The sequence below is a fragment of the Solanum lycopersicum genome, chromosome 3 (assembly GCF_036512215.1).
Source record: "Solanum lycopersicum chromosome 3, SLM_r2.1".
Lineage (NCBI taxonomy): Eukaryota > Viridiplantae > Streptophyta > Magnoliopsida > Solanales > Solanaceae > Solanum > Solanum lycopersicum.
In genome coordinates, this window is record NC_090802.1 from 1,304,284 (window position 1) to 1,321,881 (window position 17,598).

The following is a 17,598-nucleotide window of genomic DNA, read 5'->3' on the forward strand; positions in this document are numbered from 1 at the left end:
GTTGTAAACTAGAACAAAAGCAGTACTAGTTGTCATTCAAGGGTGTAGCCGACTGGTCAATGGGTTAACCATCATGAGGTCTCAAGTTCAAATCGAGACAAAACATTATAAGATTTTTTTTATCCATATGTTATAGCCTTTGCATCTAGAATTACCTAGTACCTATTGATGGTCGGAGGTGGCAGTTATCTCGTGACTTAGCCGAAGTGCTTGCGACTTGGCTCGGACACCATAGTTGTAAAAGAGAGAGTACTGGAAGGGTCGAGGTGGGAGTTATCTCGTGGATATAGCCTAGGTGCTTGCAACTTGGCCCAGACACCATAGTTGTAAAAGAGAGAGTATTGGAAGGGTCGAGGTGAGAGTTATCTCGTGAATTTAGCCGAGGTGCGTGCAACTTGGCCCAAACACCATAGTTATAAAGAAAAAGAGTATTGGAAGGATCGTGTATATGCAGACCTTACCTCAACCTTGTGAAGGTAGAAAGACCGCTTCCGAAAGATCTTCGGCTCAGCTAAAATATATCAAAACATGTTTGGAGAGGTAATACAACAATGAAGAAACAAAGAAAAAAGGGAAATGAAGAATATCGATAACAAATAATGAATAAAAATATGATAACCGAAGCAAAGAAAACAAGAGATGAGACTAACAAAATACCATTGCATTGGTTTTCAATTTCAAGATCATCTAAAGATGTAAAACAAAACAACTTCAAACCCTTCCAAATATCAACATATTGTAACCAAACCAAAAAAATGCAGCAAAAACAGACACTTTCTGTCTTTATATACTACATAACTAAGTTGTCTAAACAATCAGCAAAGGATTCCCAACTCTGTTTTCTTTGTAATTCCATACTTACCAAGACAACATAAGTCGCTCAAAAGCTTGCCGCGTAGATATAGTTCCTTCACATTTACTTTTAAGTCGTACTTGATCAACGTCTTCAAATGAGCAACGGATGTAAATCTAGAAACCACACCTTTAATCTTACGTAAACTTGTCTGGTGGTGACACCTCATGTTAGATACCGGTTGGCTACTCGTAAAATAAGGTTCATATCTTTCATAGATGTTAGCAGGAGGGGGAAGTCGTATATCAAACATGATATTCGATTCCTTTTTAACATTGTAGCTAGCTAAATCACGGTGATCAAATAGACATTTTCCCCCATAGAAAAGTTTTTGCAGATGAACCGGTATTTTTAGCTTCTTTAGAATCATGAGCTTCACATTCCTGATCAACTCGTGCCTGTGCACGTCTAGTGTAGTACTTCCATCACCCGTATTGATAAAGATCTGTATAGTTCTATACTTTACCTGTATGACGGACTCTTCGTTGATATCACACTGATATAATGTCTTTGAATCTTCCAATTTCTGGTTTCCAGAAAACAGATACATAGAATTTTTTGGCCAGCGAACTTTGCTCTCTAAACTTCTTTTAACTTCGCGAACAGTTAAGGCAGCCTTGACTTCTATCTTTACAATTTTCTCCCATGGCATTACTATGGAAATAAGAAACTTGTCTCTTGGATACAAAACCATATGAAGCATTGATCCACTATCGATTTTGTAAAAAGCAAAAGTTTTGTCATCATCAAGAAACTTTCCGTCATGAATAAGAGAGAATTCTGTAGATTCTACTCCTTCACTGGCCTCAATCCTATATTTGACATCCTGGATAGTATCGCAAATCCTTGAACAAACCGTAATTGCATCAATAGCATAAGGTCTCTTCACAAAAAATATCCTCGAGATTGAATTGTCGACAGAAGCATGAAGAAAGGAGTTTGTGGTAATGCCATAATCGACTAGTTTTAGTTCGTCTGCTAGCTCAACCCCTTTTGAAAATAGATGCTGAAGACATTCAGGTATGCCCTCGTTATCATGTAATAATGATTTGATGTTTCCGATACTATCTGATTCCTTAACTCTTAAAGCAACTGTTTTATTGATCTTCAAGTATATAGTCATCTGCAAGAAGATAAACAAAAGCAAAATGTATATATGTATTGCTGCAAATATCAGTACTTCACATGTGTGAACTTAACAATCATAACACCAGCAAACGAAAACACTCTTAAGCACAGATGAAAAGGTCGAAAAATACAAAAAATTTTAGGTAAAAATCATGTCATCAACGATCCAATTGTAACTTCCGTAAGAAAGTTCAAAATCCTATGCCACTCAACTGTACAACATCTATCGTGCATAGGCCCCTTGTTTCCGTACCTAATGAAAGAGTACTCCAAGGCCTGCCTCTCTAGTAAACGATTCATTACTGAAATGAAGGAAAGGCTAGATCAATCAAAGGGGATACTATGAGCCCTCTACCCCACACATGTAACCAATTACCATGGTTCACTAGTTCCACTGACTAGCTCTGTTGCTCGGACTCTTCAAAAATGTCAATAGGTGCATGTCAGATTCTCCAAAAGTAGTATATTTCTGGAGAATCATGGCATCAAAAGTGAAGAATCTGCACAACTTATCCGACTAGACCAAAAGAGTGATTCAGTCAATACATGAGTGTGCCTGAAGTGGGGTGTGTTATGTCCTGTTTGATTGGGCCCAACCGTCAGGGCATAAGCGCCCTCTTGCTACCCTTCGTGAGCGTTAAGGCGTTGTCTCGGCCTTCCCTAACCAAGATCACTCCTAAATCAATGTGATCTAACTTAATAAAGATGAGATTTTAACAATTTTTTTTTACATATATTTAGCTGTATTTGTGTTTAAATTATTGTGATCCATTCAATGAAATCTGTTGAACTCATGACAATGTGTTATATCACATTTATATCTTAGATCCATTCATCCTGATCGTACACTCATCCTCACTAAATCCTGAATCCGTCTTTGAGAGCTCAAAATGTTAAAATTGTGGCAAATAAGATCTCACACCCTACCCTACCCTACCACCCCACCCCCACATTCATGCCTACCACTACCAAAAACACAAATTTAACACTAGAAAAATTGAACAACAAACAAAAAAAATATTTATAAATTCATAATTGTTACCTCCTTTTCTTCTTCATTAATTCTCATGTTTCTCATGCTTTGCTCCATTGAAACTTCCCAATGCCTTGAATACTCCCTTGAGTTATTATTAGTGTTTTTATAGAGTGTACTCCAACTTTTTGGGGTGGAATAAGTCTAACAAGATTAGCCAATGAAAATAGAATCAGTCCATCATATTTACTTAAAATTAGCCTATGAAAATATAATTAGTCCAAACCATTTAGATTTAAACGTAACAGGTCATTGACACTTATGCCCGTCATAAGAAAAAACTCAAATAAATGTAAGTGGGACGAAAATATATATATTTATGTATTATAAAATTCCCAAGTTATGCCCCTCGCACAACTTCAGTTTCTAATCGTCAATTTAGTTATTGTCGATTTGATTTAATTATTTTGATATTTTCAATTTGAAAGTAATAAATTTTTTGAGGACATAACTTGTAAGTTAAATTTTTTAATGTTGCTTTGAAGGATTTTTTGGTGAGTTTTGATCCAGTTTTTATGGTTATTTTAATGCAATTTTTATCCTTCTATGCTTATTTAATTGTAGTTCAATTATAATTTTTTAGCAATCAAATCCTATACATGCTGTAGATATCATGTTTTTGCATATTTTTGGACAATAGAATATTCTTTTACCAATATTATTAGAGTAAAACATTGCAAATGCTTATAACAAAAGTTCTATGAAAAAATATGTATAGAAGTTAAATAAGGTGGAGTGTATGTTCAGATACAAACAACTTTTTCTTTGAAAGAATACAATGCGTATTGTCTTTAATACAACAAACGAAACAAACAATAAGAAATAATCTCAGGATAAGTAATCCAGGATAAATAGTCTGAGCACAACTAATCCCATCATAACTTGTCTTTCAAACCAAACGATCCGTTAGTGTAGTGATAATCATGGGATTCTCCTTTGATGCAGCTTCCCATTTCAACTCTGAATTCGGGTTGAAGTTCTCCTTTGAATCATTTACTTTCTCAGTAGAGAAATTATGATTTTTTGTTATAGGTGAATTCTCTACAATTTCTTTAACTGGAGGTGATTTTGATTCAGTGTCTTTAACTCTCTTTTCTGCAGGCACTGAGGGGGTAGTAATACATTGCTGAGAGAGTTCTCTAGAATTTCCGCAGAGTTTGAATATATTTTGAATTAGCTCTTTTCTGGAAGGGGCTGTGTTGTCACTAGAGAGATCATCGGAACGATCTTCTACTCTACTTACATTGTCGGAACATATTGTCTTTTCCTCAATAACCTGTTTTTGCACCTTCTCGACGTAAGGATTCTCTTTATCCCCTTCACTGTCGTTACCTTCTTCTTCCTCTTCGAACACGGTGCTCAAGAATGATTTGTTGGTGAAATGTTGCAATAAGATAGAAGGATCTTCAATTTCTCTTGCATTGGTTATGCTAGGATAGCCCAACATTGCCTGAATTATGTTACTTTCTGCTTTCTTTCCACAGTCCATATCAATTGATCTATCCAAATCCATAGATTTCACCATTCCCGCGTCTTCAGAATACATCTCCAGTAGTCTTTTCCCAAAGCTGTTCTCCTCCACTTCAGTTGATCTGCTGCCAACTCTTGAATGCCAAAGCTCGGACTCAATCTCCTCCAACCGTCTTCTAAGCATTTCAAACTCTTGTTGCTGTTGGAACATTCTTTCTTCCATTTTCCTCCTTTCTGTCTCTACGAATTCATTTGCTGTTTCCTGACATTGTTGGATCTTATTTTCAAATTCATGTTTCAACATCTGAGTTCGCTCGTTCACTTTAACAATGATATCCTCCTCGGTTGTCTCCACCCCTCCTTGTGCTACTACTACTTCAAGTTTAGACCTTAATGTAGCAATTTCTTCTTCTTTCTTCATAAGCTTTCTCTTAGCTTCATTACACTCTTTCTCCTTAAGCTTGTTTTCCATCTGAAGCTTGTAGATAAACTGATCCATAGCTGCAATTCTCGATCCCAAAATAACCGCTGATGAAGAATCTTCTGCACCTTTCTCCTTCAACGGCGTATGAGGGCCACGGACAATGCATTTTGCTTTAGCACCATACTCTAGAGTAGAGATAGTTTTGTGGAGCTCTTTAGGATCCGGGCTGGCACACAGTATCATGAGAATTTTGGACTTGTCATCCTCAAAGGAATCCTACATGAAATAACAATTTCTTACAACAATTAGTACAACTCTCAAACCATCTATGGCTATGTTGCTCGGGGGTCCTTTAAAGATGGTGTCAGAGTGTGCACAAGACATACCTGTAAGAGCATAGTTAACTTGCTGTCTCGGAAAGGCACGTGGGAATCACCGTTAGCAATGGACTCAACCACCCTTTTCAGTGCACTGTTTCCCTGATTGATCTTTGCAGTCTGCATAATTTGATTTGTCAGATACTAAAAGTAGATAAATGCATCAGCAGGTATTCATTTATCTTGAGTTACTGTTCGTAGGAAATCCGATAGCAAACTTCAATGAAGCGAGGTAAGTAAAACTTGAAACTTTACCTGCATTTTTGCTTCCATACCAGTTTGACCAGCTTGTTCTATATTCTCAGAACCAGCCATGTCGACAAGCATTAACCGCCCTCCAACCGTTGGAACATCAATAATCATCTGCAACAACATTTAGCTTCCTTTATAAAAGATGAAAACAGATATCCTTGCTGAAAACAGAAAATAAATGAACTGCTTTCCATTTAAACTTTGTTTAACGTATATTCAGAATTGATACCATGCAGTGGCTCCGAGAGCTCCGCTCATTGCACAAAGTGCTTTTCACTGTTCTTCTCTTCTCCACTTTCTGGATCTCCTTTGATATCTTTGTAGCCTCAGTACCGGAAATAAAAGTTGCATTTTTTGCCTTTTTACCGACAACTTCAAGCCTCACCTGCAAAGGTAAAACACAGGGCCAGCATTATACAGAGAAATACCTAGTAAGTAGAACTAGCTTTCGTATTTTCGAATTTGACATTCTAAGCCTACGCCATTCTCCTAATTAAGCATATCCTAATTTCTGATTTGTGTAGTTGTGTTATGCATACAGATCAATAATGACAAGATCAATAATGCTATGGCAAAAAAGAATCAGGCGAAGTATGATAAATCATTAGCATTCAGTACTTAATGACAACATCGTCGATTGAAAGCCAAGTATTGGTATGTGTATCACACATACTGAGGTTAAAATGCAACGTCAATTTATCTGAGGAGATATACATCATAAGTGAAAAAATGTTGCGAAAATATAAAAAGAATCAATACGAGTATAGATACCAAATGATAATCACTATTAACAGAGAAAACATTGATTTAGGCTGCTCATTTTCCAAGTATACCAGCCAAGTAGTCCGTCTATCCCGCCAATTGAGAGAAACTAGAGCATTTTCAAAAATGTGCTCAATACAATAGCAACAACAACAACAATGCCTCAATACTCGCTCACCATGTTCTCCCGTTTAAGATCGACTCATGTCTAAACATGCTCTCTATGTATAGTAGATACCAAGAAGTCTATTCCATCAATTGAGAGAAACTAGAGCATTTTCATAAACGTGCTGAATACAATAACAACTATGTCTCTATCCCACACAAGTCGGCAGCTATATGAACCTCACCAACCATGTTTCCCCATTTAAGCTCAACTCATGTCTAAACGAGCTCAATATGGATAAGCACCAAGTTTACCAAGTAGTTATCATCAATTAAGAGAAATTAGAGCCTTTTCTTAAACATGCTAAATACTACTACTACTACTACTACAACAACAACAATTGCTAGAAGTGTAAAATAAACTACATTTCGAAAGATCAATGCATCAATCAGACAAAAAAGTGTAAAAAATCAATTTTTTTTACCTTAGAAGAACTCCCTTTAGACCATCCAAAACCAAACCCTCCACCATTATTTGTTGACAACAAATCATATAATTCCTCATTATATATCTCCAAAACAGTAACTTGCACAAATGTTCCAACACTAATTTTCTCATTATTCTCATCAGTTTCTTCAATCCCATCACCTAATATATCCCTTAAGGATCTATACACAATCCCAGGCTGCTTAGAACTCCCAAACATGTTATAACTTTTTCCAGCCCCCGTCGGTCCATACATCATAACAGTACATTTATCTCCCAATTTCACTCCATTAATCCTCGACTGCACAAACTTCTTGTAAAACTCATCAATATCCTCCTCTTCAGACAATGACACACCATCAAAGCTAAAATCCCTATATCCTCCATCAGTTTTCACTCTTAACGTCTCGCGATCAGGATTCACCTGTAACAACGATAAAGGCTTCTCCTTCCTATCCGGGTAATCACGAATTCTTCCTATAACTTCAATAGGATGCTCTGCTGCTGCTGCAACAGGGGCTACAGAATTTGGTTTTGCTGTGGTGAAATTCAATCTATGTTTTGCTTGTGGGGTTCTTGAATTGGGTATGTGGGTAAGATTTAACTTCGAAAATGGAGTTGGGGTTCTCTGGTTTTTCGGTGTCGGTGCCATTGGAGACCAAAACAGCTTAAATTCAAGAAACCCCACAAATCAAGATTCAATCTTTTTGCTCTTCTAAGAACTGGAAACAGTTAATTTTTGCAGAAAATTTCAAGATTGAGGATTGGGCATTGAGAATTTGTCTGAGCTAAGAAAACGGAAAAAGGGGAAAGTGAAAGAACACAAAAAGTTCGTACCTTTTTTTTATGTTTTTGAAGTGTTTAACGTTAGATTTGGTAACGGCTAGTTCATGATTTTTGTGAAAACTCCTTGTGATGTTAATAGGTGTAAAGCGTCGATCTATTAAAGTGGACCAAAGGCTAATGTTAATTTAAGCGTGAACTTCACGTAAATTATTTATTTTATCTTTAAATTAATTAATTGAACTTATATATACATATCAATTTTTCTAATGACATAGTAAGTGGTTTCAAATTTTTATATGAGTATTAGACTCCGAACAAAAACTCCATATAAGTGTTAACAATATCACTAAAAATATGCATGACTAATTAAAAAGACATAATAATTCGAATATCTTATAAAAATTACATATATATTTAAACCGCAAAATGTAATAAAACTCAAATAGCTTATAATACAAAGTATATATATTGACAAAGTAGTTATCTCTCTCGAGTAATTTAGATAAAGATCAAAAGCATTATACAATATTCTCAAGATACTCATTTACAAACCTTTTTTATATTCAAGAAGGCTTTACTTTACAATCCTTTAAAAAGAAAAAAAAAAGAACACTTTCATAGCATATATACTTTAGAAAAAATTTAGTTCAAAGTTACAAACCTTTTTTATAGTCTAGAAGGCTTTAATTTACATCCTTCAAATAAAAATAAACTTTAATTAATAGCATATATACTTAGAAAATTTTACTTTCTTCTTCATTTGTATGTACAAGTGAAACCTCTCTTCTTCCGTCTTTTAGGCTTATGTTGCTCTGACTCTTCAAACATACTGTTTGGTGTGTGATTTTAGAAGGATCTGACACAGATACGACAGTAGAGGGTCCGAGTTGACGGCTTTTTTTAGACCAAATTGTTTTTCAACCCCTCCTCTTTGCCAAGTGGAATGTTTTCTTCAAGAAATTATTAGCAATTTTATCATTTCTATGACAAAGTACCCTCAAGATTGTGTTAGCATCTGATCTATTCCATTTTCCTGTTGTTGGTGGCATAGGCAATTTTTGTCCATTTCCCACAACAACTCCAGCTCCACTTGTTTCACAAGCCAAATTGCTAAAATCTTCAACCAATTGTTCTGTTGATTGTCCCATTAAAGACACTATCTCTTCAACTATTGCAGCTTCTTTTTCCACAACATCTTCTAGTATCAAACCTTCACCACAAGTACAAAATACCTTCTTTAAACTTTCAAAATCTTCCTCAATCATTTGATGATCCATCCTAAAGAAGTTTCTTCGCGGTCCACCGGCTAGTAAAACCATAAGGTATGCCTCGAAAGACGCTCTCATGACTTCTTTAAGCGCTAATGCTTGAGCCCGGTCAGTGAGGATAGCACACAAAAGAGTTAGGTTTTGTTTGAGTATCCTTAGAGCTGGTCGAATACGTGCATTCTCTACGTCCCCTACGTATAGGCTTGCGTAGAAGACAGAGTTGGAATCGAAGAACATTAGACGATAAGCAGCTACTTCTGACACGAGTTGGACGGATGCTTGAATGGATGAACGTGTTTGATCAAAGAAGGAACAGCATGCTAGCTGTCTGTTCTTGTTGTAACGACTTCCTGGTGAAGCGATGACTCTTGAGGAGAGTGATAGAGTCTTGTCGAGGGAATTGAGTTGTTGAAGGAGGTAATGCAAGGTGTTAAGCCTTACATAGAGGCGTTGAGTTCCTCGGCTTGTTGAAGGACGGGGATTGTTATCTTCGTCTGTCAAATGCTGGTTTGGATCGTTTGATCCGACACTACAGGCAGCTTTCTTCCACATCTTCACAAATTTTGAGTCTTGGCCGCATCTTGTCAAAGGAGGAAGTGCAGGCATGTAGTTCTGTTTAGCCCCTGCAGAGAGATTATGACTATCAAAAGATGACCCACGCATCAAAATACTTGAACGAATATGGTTCGTTAAACTCGTTCTTACCACATGATGCAACAAAGATAACATAATCTTTGAATAAGTTCTCGATGCCATCAGCGATATCATTAACCAAATTCTCAGTAATGATTGTAGGAATTTCGAAGAAATTGTCTACTGCTTCCTTGGAATGTCTCACTAGATCAATTGCTGATTGTGCATATGGCTCACTTTTGGATTTTGGATTCCATGTCTGCATAACAAAATATTTTGCATTAAAACAGTATAGTTGTCTCCGTGTGACATGTGTTCAAGTTGTGGAATCAGCCACTCATGCTTGCATCACGATAAGCTGACATTTTTCTAGAATGTCCGTATAATCTTTATCTGCAACGAAGTACCATTCAAACAAAGGATGTATTGCCTCTTTGAGTGAACAACAGAGGGACTTTGTTTCGACATTACACCCCCTTGGAATGCAGCCCTTCCAAAGACCCTGTGTGAACAGGGATGCTTTATACGTTGGGCTACCCGTCTTTCTAATTACTTTTAGTATGACTATAAGAGTCCCTATTTATAAATAGCAAGAGTAACAAAATGACTTACTTCAGAGTCTTTTGATCTCACAAGAACATCTTTCCCTTTCTTCAAACTATCTTGGATCCATTTCCTCAATAGATTAATTTTGATTGAGTCAACTTCGTAAGGAATCATCTCCCTCACCATCACTTTGCCTCCGTCCTCGCAATCTACAGAGTCTTCCACCACCATTTGGACTAAAACCTTTTCGAGTTTCCCAGCCCTCTGCAACACTAATGCTGTCTCGCTCGTGAGAAATGTTGTACCTGCAAGGTATTGCCTTAACAAAGTTCCATAACAAGTATGTAATGTCACTGCTGCAACACCGGCTGCAATCGGATGCCATTTCTTGAGGACAGGAGTGAAAACTTTCTTCTCCTTAGTTGCCATTTCTTCAGTTGCATTAGCTAACTTGATGAGTGTCTCTATCACATCGTCATTTTCAAAAGTTGTGATGTTTATATTGCGTTCCTCCAACATCTAGATGAAAAAAAGAGCGATTGTTATGATTAGAAATGAACTTGTATATCTATTGATAGAAGTAATAAAATACAAACCTTATTGAATGCAGTCCTTAACGATGAACGGATAAAGTGATTCACTTGATTTCCTGTTGAATCATCTTTCACATCCCCTTTCTCAGCAGCAGAAGATACATATCCAGGAACATCTTCCTCTAATATTTTTGAAGCAGAGAACATAAGAGGAATAATATTTTCCATTAGGCCAATATTTTCCGCGTGAAAACTGGCATGATAATTCAACAATCTCTTCTCACACCATCGTTTCATCGAGGCTAAAACACTCTTTAACATCTTAAGATAAATAGGATCCCTGTCTAATTTCTTAGCATCATTTGCAACTTCCGTTAACATAGTCAATGTTGCACCAAGAAGATCAGGCTCGACTTGGTTAGTCACAACATATTGCTCGAAAAGCACCCATGTAAAACACAAGTTATGAATTGATCTAGTAATACCTAATGTAGACCATGTCTTTTTCATCAATTCAAGAAGCTCATCAACCTCATTAAGGACTAACGTATCGTCTTTAAGATCAAATATCGATCCCAAGAGAGCCGTGTAAATGTGGATGTTGAGAGGGAATCCATCAGCCCAACGACATGTATCACTAGGAGTGTTATCAACACTTCTCCAAGCTAAGGAGACTACTGCATTACTTAGCGATTTCATCGTCTCGGAATTCTTGCTAGTGTCGATTGTTTTGATCTCACAAGCTTGAATGATCTCTAGTAATCGCGATGCAGATGCATTGTCTTTTTCTACTGGGATAGAAGGGTGAAGGAGTAGGCCTATATCCAGGATACGAAGCTGACGCTTTTGCCATAGATGGTATTCTTGAGGATCGTTGAATTCAGATGGTTTAAGGTGGCGTAAAAGCTCCAAAGGTAAGATTATTGTCTCTGCTCTCCTCCCAATCTGCACAAAAATTCTTCCATTTGAGCTACTAATGTAATGCTAGGATGCAAACATTACAGACATTATGAGTTGAGACAATAAGAATGTTACTAGTAGTATTTAAAGAAACATGTACTTAGTCTGTTTCAGTTTATGTGTCTTAGTTTGAGTACGAAGAAAATAAGTAAAGACATTATAATCTTGGCTTATGGCCTTAATCTAAAAATGTTTATAATGCATCGAAATGGTTTTTGAATCTTATGATTTTAAACATGTCGAGTTACTAACAAATATACTCTCTTTGTTTCAATCTGTTTGTCTTACAAATTTTTAATTTTAACTTTTCACTTAGCATGTCTAAGATCATAAAATCAAACAACGTTTTAGTACATTCTATATATCTTTAGTTTAACACTATAAGATTAAAAGATGTTCTTTACTTTTTTAAATTTCGTGTCATATCAAAATCAGACAAATAAATTTAAACAAACAAAGTATTAAATTACATTTTTTCTAAACATGCTAAAAAAGAAAATTAAGACTCATAGATTAAAACAAATGGAATAATAGAGAGATAAAGCATACAAAATGTAGGTCAATGTAATAAAAAAATTGAAAAAATATGGTTTATTAAGAAGAAAAACAAAACATCTTCTTTTAATAAAACAAATAAAAAATTTTAAAAGAACTTTTCCACAAAGCCATTTGCAATTTTGGGATATCAAATAGTTTTGAAAAAAAAGGGTCATTTGTTTGGACTGGCCGGTCTTTAATTTATGCGCTTAATGAGAAATATAACTCTTTTTTACGAGATATAAATTTATATTTTCGTATCATAATATTCTACGATTTATATTTGAAAGGCAGAACGTGCAGTTTTAGTATTAAAATAACATAAAATAGTTTGAAATGCATGCAAATTACGTACTTGGCCGACGAGAGTTCTCATAAGAGTTTTCCTTAGCCTATTATCACTCTGCTCCGACACTCTCATCTGCAACCTCATAATCTCGGCGGACGTCAATGGCCTCCGCATTTTCGCCTGCTGCATGGTCGAGCCCGAGGGTGTTCTCGGGCTCGCAACTCCAGCAGGCGAAGACGGACCATTAACACCACTACCGCCACCGGACTTTCTCCGCGACGGAGACTTCTTCAACATCTTCAACCCCAACGCCGTTTTCACCCTACTAGTTATCGCCATCCCTACTCCGGTCGGTTTCGGTGACCCGGGACCGGATAAACCCGTACCCGACCCGGATCCATCTCCTTCACCCGACCCGTCTGATGAGGAAGAAATTGCCGCCGTCCTACCACCAAACCCCGGCGATGACCTACACGCCGTGAAGAAAATCTCGTAAGCTGCCTCTCGAAAATCATCCCGATCAAGTCCTTCTAGATCTCCGAATGGCCATACGAGATCGACGACGATGATTGGGTCATCATTCGGGTCGAATTTTTTAGCGGGTTGAGTTTTTATAGTTTGGGGAAGGTGAAATTGAGGCGGCATTTTTTTTTTCAAAAAAAAAAAATGCGGGTGGATTACGGCGACGAGGAGAAGTTTTGTTTTCTTAATTAAAATATCAGTGAAATATCAGGCGGAAGAGGGAAGCAGATGAGCATTATATTTTGGGGAAAAACGAAGAAAAAAGAAAAAGATTTTGATTGAGACAGAGAAAAAAAGAGAAGAGAAAAAAGAATGGTTAAGGCAATTTCTGTTAGTTTGTTTGGGTGAAGAAAATGAGAAGCAAAGGTTGTTGCTAAGTGGCGCCAAATACATATTTTTCGGTTTATCATGCAATGTATATTTATTTTTTTAAGCATGGAAGGGCCGGAACTAGATAGAACTAAGGGGATTCTTTCGAATCTTTTTTTGATGATAAATTATATTATTTATGTAGGGGCGAAGATGTGTAGCGAACTTGGAGCTATGGGTAGAGGGTTTGGAATTCGGATGAATCTCTTTTGTTGAAAAATTACTTTATTTATATATGATTAACTTTTTTTTATGTATATATAATATGTTCAACCTTCTTTATATAGTTCATGTGTTTATTTGGTTTCGCCATTGTTTGCTTCTTCACATTTATTTGACTTCGGTATTGTGTTTATATACGATTAAAATTATTTTTTATGTAAATTTAGTATATTGAACCTTCTTTATCTAGTTCTTGCGCTTATTTCTTCACATTCAGTTCCGCCATTGTTTACTTCTTCACATTTATTTAAGGGAAAAAGGACTAACATACGCCTGAATTGTTATAAATGGTATGTAAATATCTTTCGTTATACGTTTAGGACATAATATCTTTACCGTCTAATTTTTGAGGTATATATAACCTTTGAACTAATGGAGAAACACATGTCTCAATCTTAAAGACCTATCCGAATTTTATTTGATTTCACCCCAACCATTTCAATAAAAAATTATATTATACATATAAATTAATTTTATGTATTGCTGTAGATATAAATATTTGAACCCTCTCAATATCAAAGAGAAGTCGATGACGCAATGATAAGTCTCCCTAAAAATAAGTTATAGGTTTGAATTTGTATTTTTATATTTCGAATTCTCTGAATGAAAATTCTGAATCCGTCACTGCACGCATTTATAAAAAAAAAAATTACAACTTGTTGAATTCTTTTTAGACGAATACATCTGTCAATAAGGCTAAAACAATCATCAATTCATTAATCTATTCTTGACATATCATGGAACGGCTAATCCAACTAGAAAACAAATATAAATAAACATAAAAAATATCATTCTGCATCTAAGTGTAGTTGGTTTACAAGTAACATGCTTATATTATTTTAAACGTTAGAATATTATGATTATTGAATAAACTATTCTGTATTTAATAAAAATAAAATATAATGATAATGAAGAAGAAGAAGAAGCTATATAATTCATTTGTGCAAATTGAAGGAACCAGTATATATAATTTCAATATCCACTCTACAAAACGAGATTATGTCGTCCGTTGGTAGGGTGATACGACGGTGTCCCAACTCCGATAGCAGGGTCGTCCCTTTCATCAGATTTGGTCCATTATTTGGACAAGATGAGGAGGGTAGTAGTGTCAGAGAAGCGAAAGAAGAAGCATGGAAGCATGTTATGAAAAACTCCAAACCCAGTGAGGCAATTGTCACTGAGATTTACATGTCTTGTATTCGAAATATCGAAAAAAAAGCAAAAGATTCCTATGATCCGGACCCTGTAATATGGGACAAATTGTCGAATTCAGATTTCCGGGATATGATGTTGAAGGATACTTGTTTATTCCTCCAACTATCCTTCTCTCTGTTCCGTGCTGTTGACAACAAATTGGATGATGGAGAATTAGTCGATTTTCCTCATCTGAGAAATATAATTAGCTTATCGAAAAGGCACAAATGGGTGGAGTCTATGCTTCATGTAGGCAACCAAATTCCTCTAGTGGTTATAAGGGAAGTACTAAAACAGAGTTATTTTAGACAAGTTGTTGATAATGGAAAGTGGAAGGAGCCTTTGTTCGATCCTGTTAAAAAGTCGTTGTTTCGGATTCTGCTATCACCAACAGAGTACTACTGGTTTGGGAAACACGCTATGCATTGGACACAAGAGTTGAAAGAATGTTGTGATGTGTTACATGGAATCCATTTACTCTTAGTCGGACCAGAAATTGATCCAGAAAAAGATGAGTATGAGGACGACGACGATGAGAACGACCATATTGGTGATGTAGAAGAAAACAGAGTTACAAATACTAACAGTGGAGGAAGCAGCAGCAGTGATGATGCTACTAAAAAAAACAATGACAAGCTGCTTAAAAACGTCATAGAATTGAAACAAGCTGGGATTTATTTTGGCGTAACAAAAAAAGGAGCTGGGATTAAAGGAATAAGATTCAAAAGTAACTTGATTTACCCTAAACTTTACTTGCCCCCATTGTTTATTGGATGTTATACTCAACTGCTTCTCGAAAATCAGACACAGTACGAGCAAACCCTTGATTCTAGCTTACGTCAAGTTAGCTCATACTTGATCTTCATGCGCGATTTAGTTCGCACAACTCAAGATGCCAAAATCCTTGTCTCTGATGGGATTGTAAAAGGAAACCGCAAGTATATACAAAAGCTACCAGCCATTCTTATACACCTTGTTCCTCACAATGACAAAATAATCGATCCAAATCTCACCTCTGTAAACATCGAAATAAACAGCTTTTACCAACCTCCTTGGGTTACAAGCTACTTCACCATTCTCTTCTCATTCACACTATTCGGAATAATCATCTCTATTGCTCAGACTATTTACGCCGTGCTAGCATACCACAAAACCCCATCCTCCCCTACATAACCGTGTGAATTAGTATAAAAATTTGTAGGAAAATAAGAGGAGTTTTCATACGAAAATCTCTATCTAATTCAAACTTTTCCCAATGTTTGAACACTTTGATAAATTGTATTTTTTTGTTTTTTGTTTTATACAAACAGTGTCATATCCATATATATGTTATTAACCTATTTTTTAGGCTTTGTAAATAGGGATAATTTGTTCGGTTATTCATCCTTTCCGTTTATGACATGAATAAATGAATCCAACAAAAAGAAAATTATATAGCTGCTTCCCAACAAGAGCACTATATACGTCAAACAAATACACCTTTCATTGATAACTGTACTTGACAAATTTTGTTATATTAAAAAAAAAACTCAATAATGGCATAAATATTTATATTTATAATACCTTACATTCTATGTAAAAAAACTAAATGCAAAGAGGTAGAAAAATTTCCACATCAGTACTAGAGACAAAAGTATTGGCTCACACCATCAAATGTGATTTTCATCATGTAAATGTCCTTTATTATGACATGCATTTTATTTTATAGATTATGACATGCATTTTATTTTATAGATTAAAATTTTCATAGGTAATCCAAATGATTTAGATAATAGAACAAAGAGCAAGAGAAATTCACTATTGAATTTCTGAAATTTGAATGAAATTATAGAAGGGGTATGTGCCACGGCATGTATATACTCCCTCTGTCTCAATTGATGTGACACTTGTCGTTTTTCGAGAGTCAAACAGTTTAACTTTGATCGGACATTTGCGTATGGAATTTTCAAATTTTTTGAAATGAAATTTGTATATTTGTAAACCAGATAAAGAGTCCTGATAATTCAAAATGTTAAAAGGATTTCTATGAAAAACTTACTATCAAAGATAGACTTGTTTGAATCTCGAAATGCGAAAAGTATCACATAAAATGAGACGAATGAAGTACATAAATCCTCATATACTGTTCACTTACAAAATAGGCCTCAGTCTATGCCAATGGACTTGTAACAGTGATGTACCGATTCATCAAATGATTCACATTAAGAAGGCCCAAATCAGTATGTATGGGCCTATCCCATAAAGTCCTACAAATAAAGACTGAAACCTATCAAGTTTGTTTTTCTCGATTCAATCCTAGTGAAAAGAGAAGCATAAGAAGTGTTTGATAGTTAATGCCGGTCTTTAAAAGTCCTTAAGAAAGAGCTAAAGCTGTTGATTTTAATTCGATAATGCTTTTCTTTTTATTGGTATGTTGTTCCACGAAAAGGAACAAACTAAGTAAATCTTATTATCTAAAAAAGGGTGAAATTCGATATGTTTTTCATTGTCCTTTTTGTTTTTTCATAGGGGACATGAGATTTAATGGAGGGGTAAATGTGGAGAAAGAATAATGAAGGGCAAATATAGTTTATTTTATTAAGTATTGAGGCAATCTGACCTTTTCCCATATATATTACTCATTAACTCTAAGGAGAACACTAAACAAAAGAACTTAGAAACACTGCTAACTGTTTTTGTTGTGTTACATTTGATGTGACATATAAATTTGGAGATGTCTAGATAATCATTTTGTGAGTAGAAGTATTAAATTGACATAATAGAAATGACTTGGGATATCTAAATATGTATACGACAAAATTTACATATTTATGTATTTTGCTTATTACATTTTTAAAAATATTCATTT

General features: G+C 35.5%; 4 protein-coding genes across 4 annotated transcripts; 1 reads left to right on the forward strand and 3 right to left on the reverse strand.

Annotated features, from left to right (window-relative positions):
* Positions 1-640: 640 nt before the first annotated feature.
* Positions 641-3,075, reverse strand: LOC101244839 (polyubiquitin-like). Its single transcript, XM_004234190.3, has 2 exons — positions 3,024-3,075; positions 641-1,976 (listed from the first exon to the last, which is right to left on the reverse strand). Exons 1-2 carry the CDS (start codon positions 3,069-3,071, stop codon positions 816-818), a joined length of 1,209 nt encoding a protein of 402 aa, XP_004234238.3. The 5' UTR covers positions 3,072-3,075; the 3' UTR covers positions 641-815.
* A 635-nt stretch (positions 3,076-3,710) lies between these two features.
* Positions 3,711-7,833, reverse strand: LOC101263672 (kinesin-like protein KIN-10A). The gene is made up of 5 exons (XM_004233996.5): positions 6,890-7,833; positions 5,767-5,922; positions 5,541-5,648; positions 5,295-5,405; positions 3,711-5,184 (listed from the first exon to the last, which is right to left on the reverse strand). The coding sequence occupies exons 1-5, from the start codon at positions 7,541-7,543 to the stop codon at positions 3,904-3,906; spliced, it is 2,310 nt and encodes a 769-aa protein (XP_004234044.2). The 5' UTR covers positions 7,544-7,833; the 3' UTR covers positions 3,711-3,903.
* Positions 7,834-8,265: 432 nt separating this feature from the next.
* On the reverse strand, positions 8,266-13,484 carry LOC101263974 (protein unc-13 homolog). Its single transcript, XM_004233997.5, has 5 exons — positions 12,510-13,484; positions 10,721-11,602; positions 10,191-10,643; positions 9,651-9,837; positions 8,266-9,568 (listed from the first exon to the last, which is right to left on the reverse strand). The coding sequence occupies exons 1-5, from the start codon at positions 13,086-13,088 to the stop codon at positions 8,595-8,597; spliced, it is 3,075 nt and encodes a 1,024-aa protein (XP_004234045.2). The 5' UTR covers positions 13,089-13,484; the 3' UTR covers positions 8,266-8,594.
* Positions 13,485-14,555: 1,071 nt separating this feature from the next.
* On the forward strand, positions 14,556-15,923 carry LOC104646109 (uncharacterized). The gene has a single exon (XM_010319207.2). It carries the CDS (start codon positions 14,556-14,558, stop codon positions 15,921-15,923), a length of 1,368 nt encoding a protein of 455 aa, XP_010317509.2.
* The last annotated feature ends 1,675 nt before the right edge of the window (positions 15,924-17,598 follow it).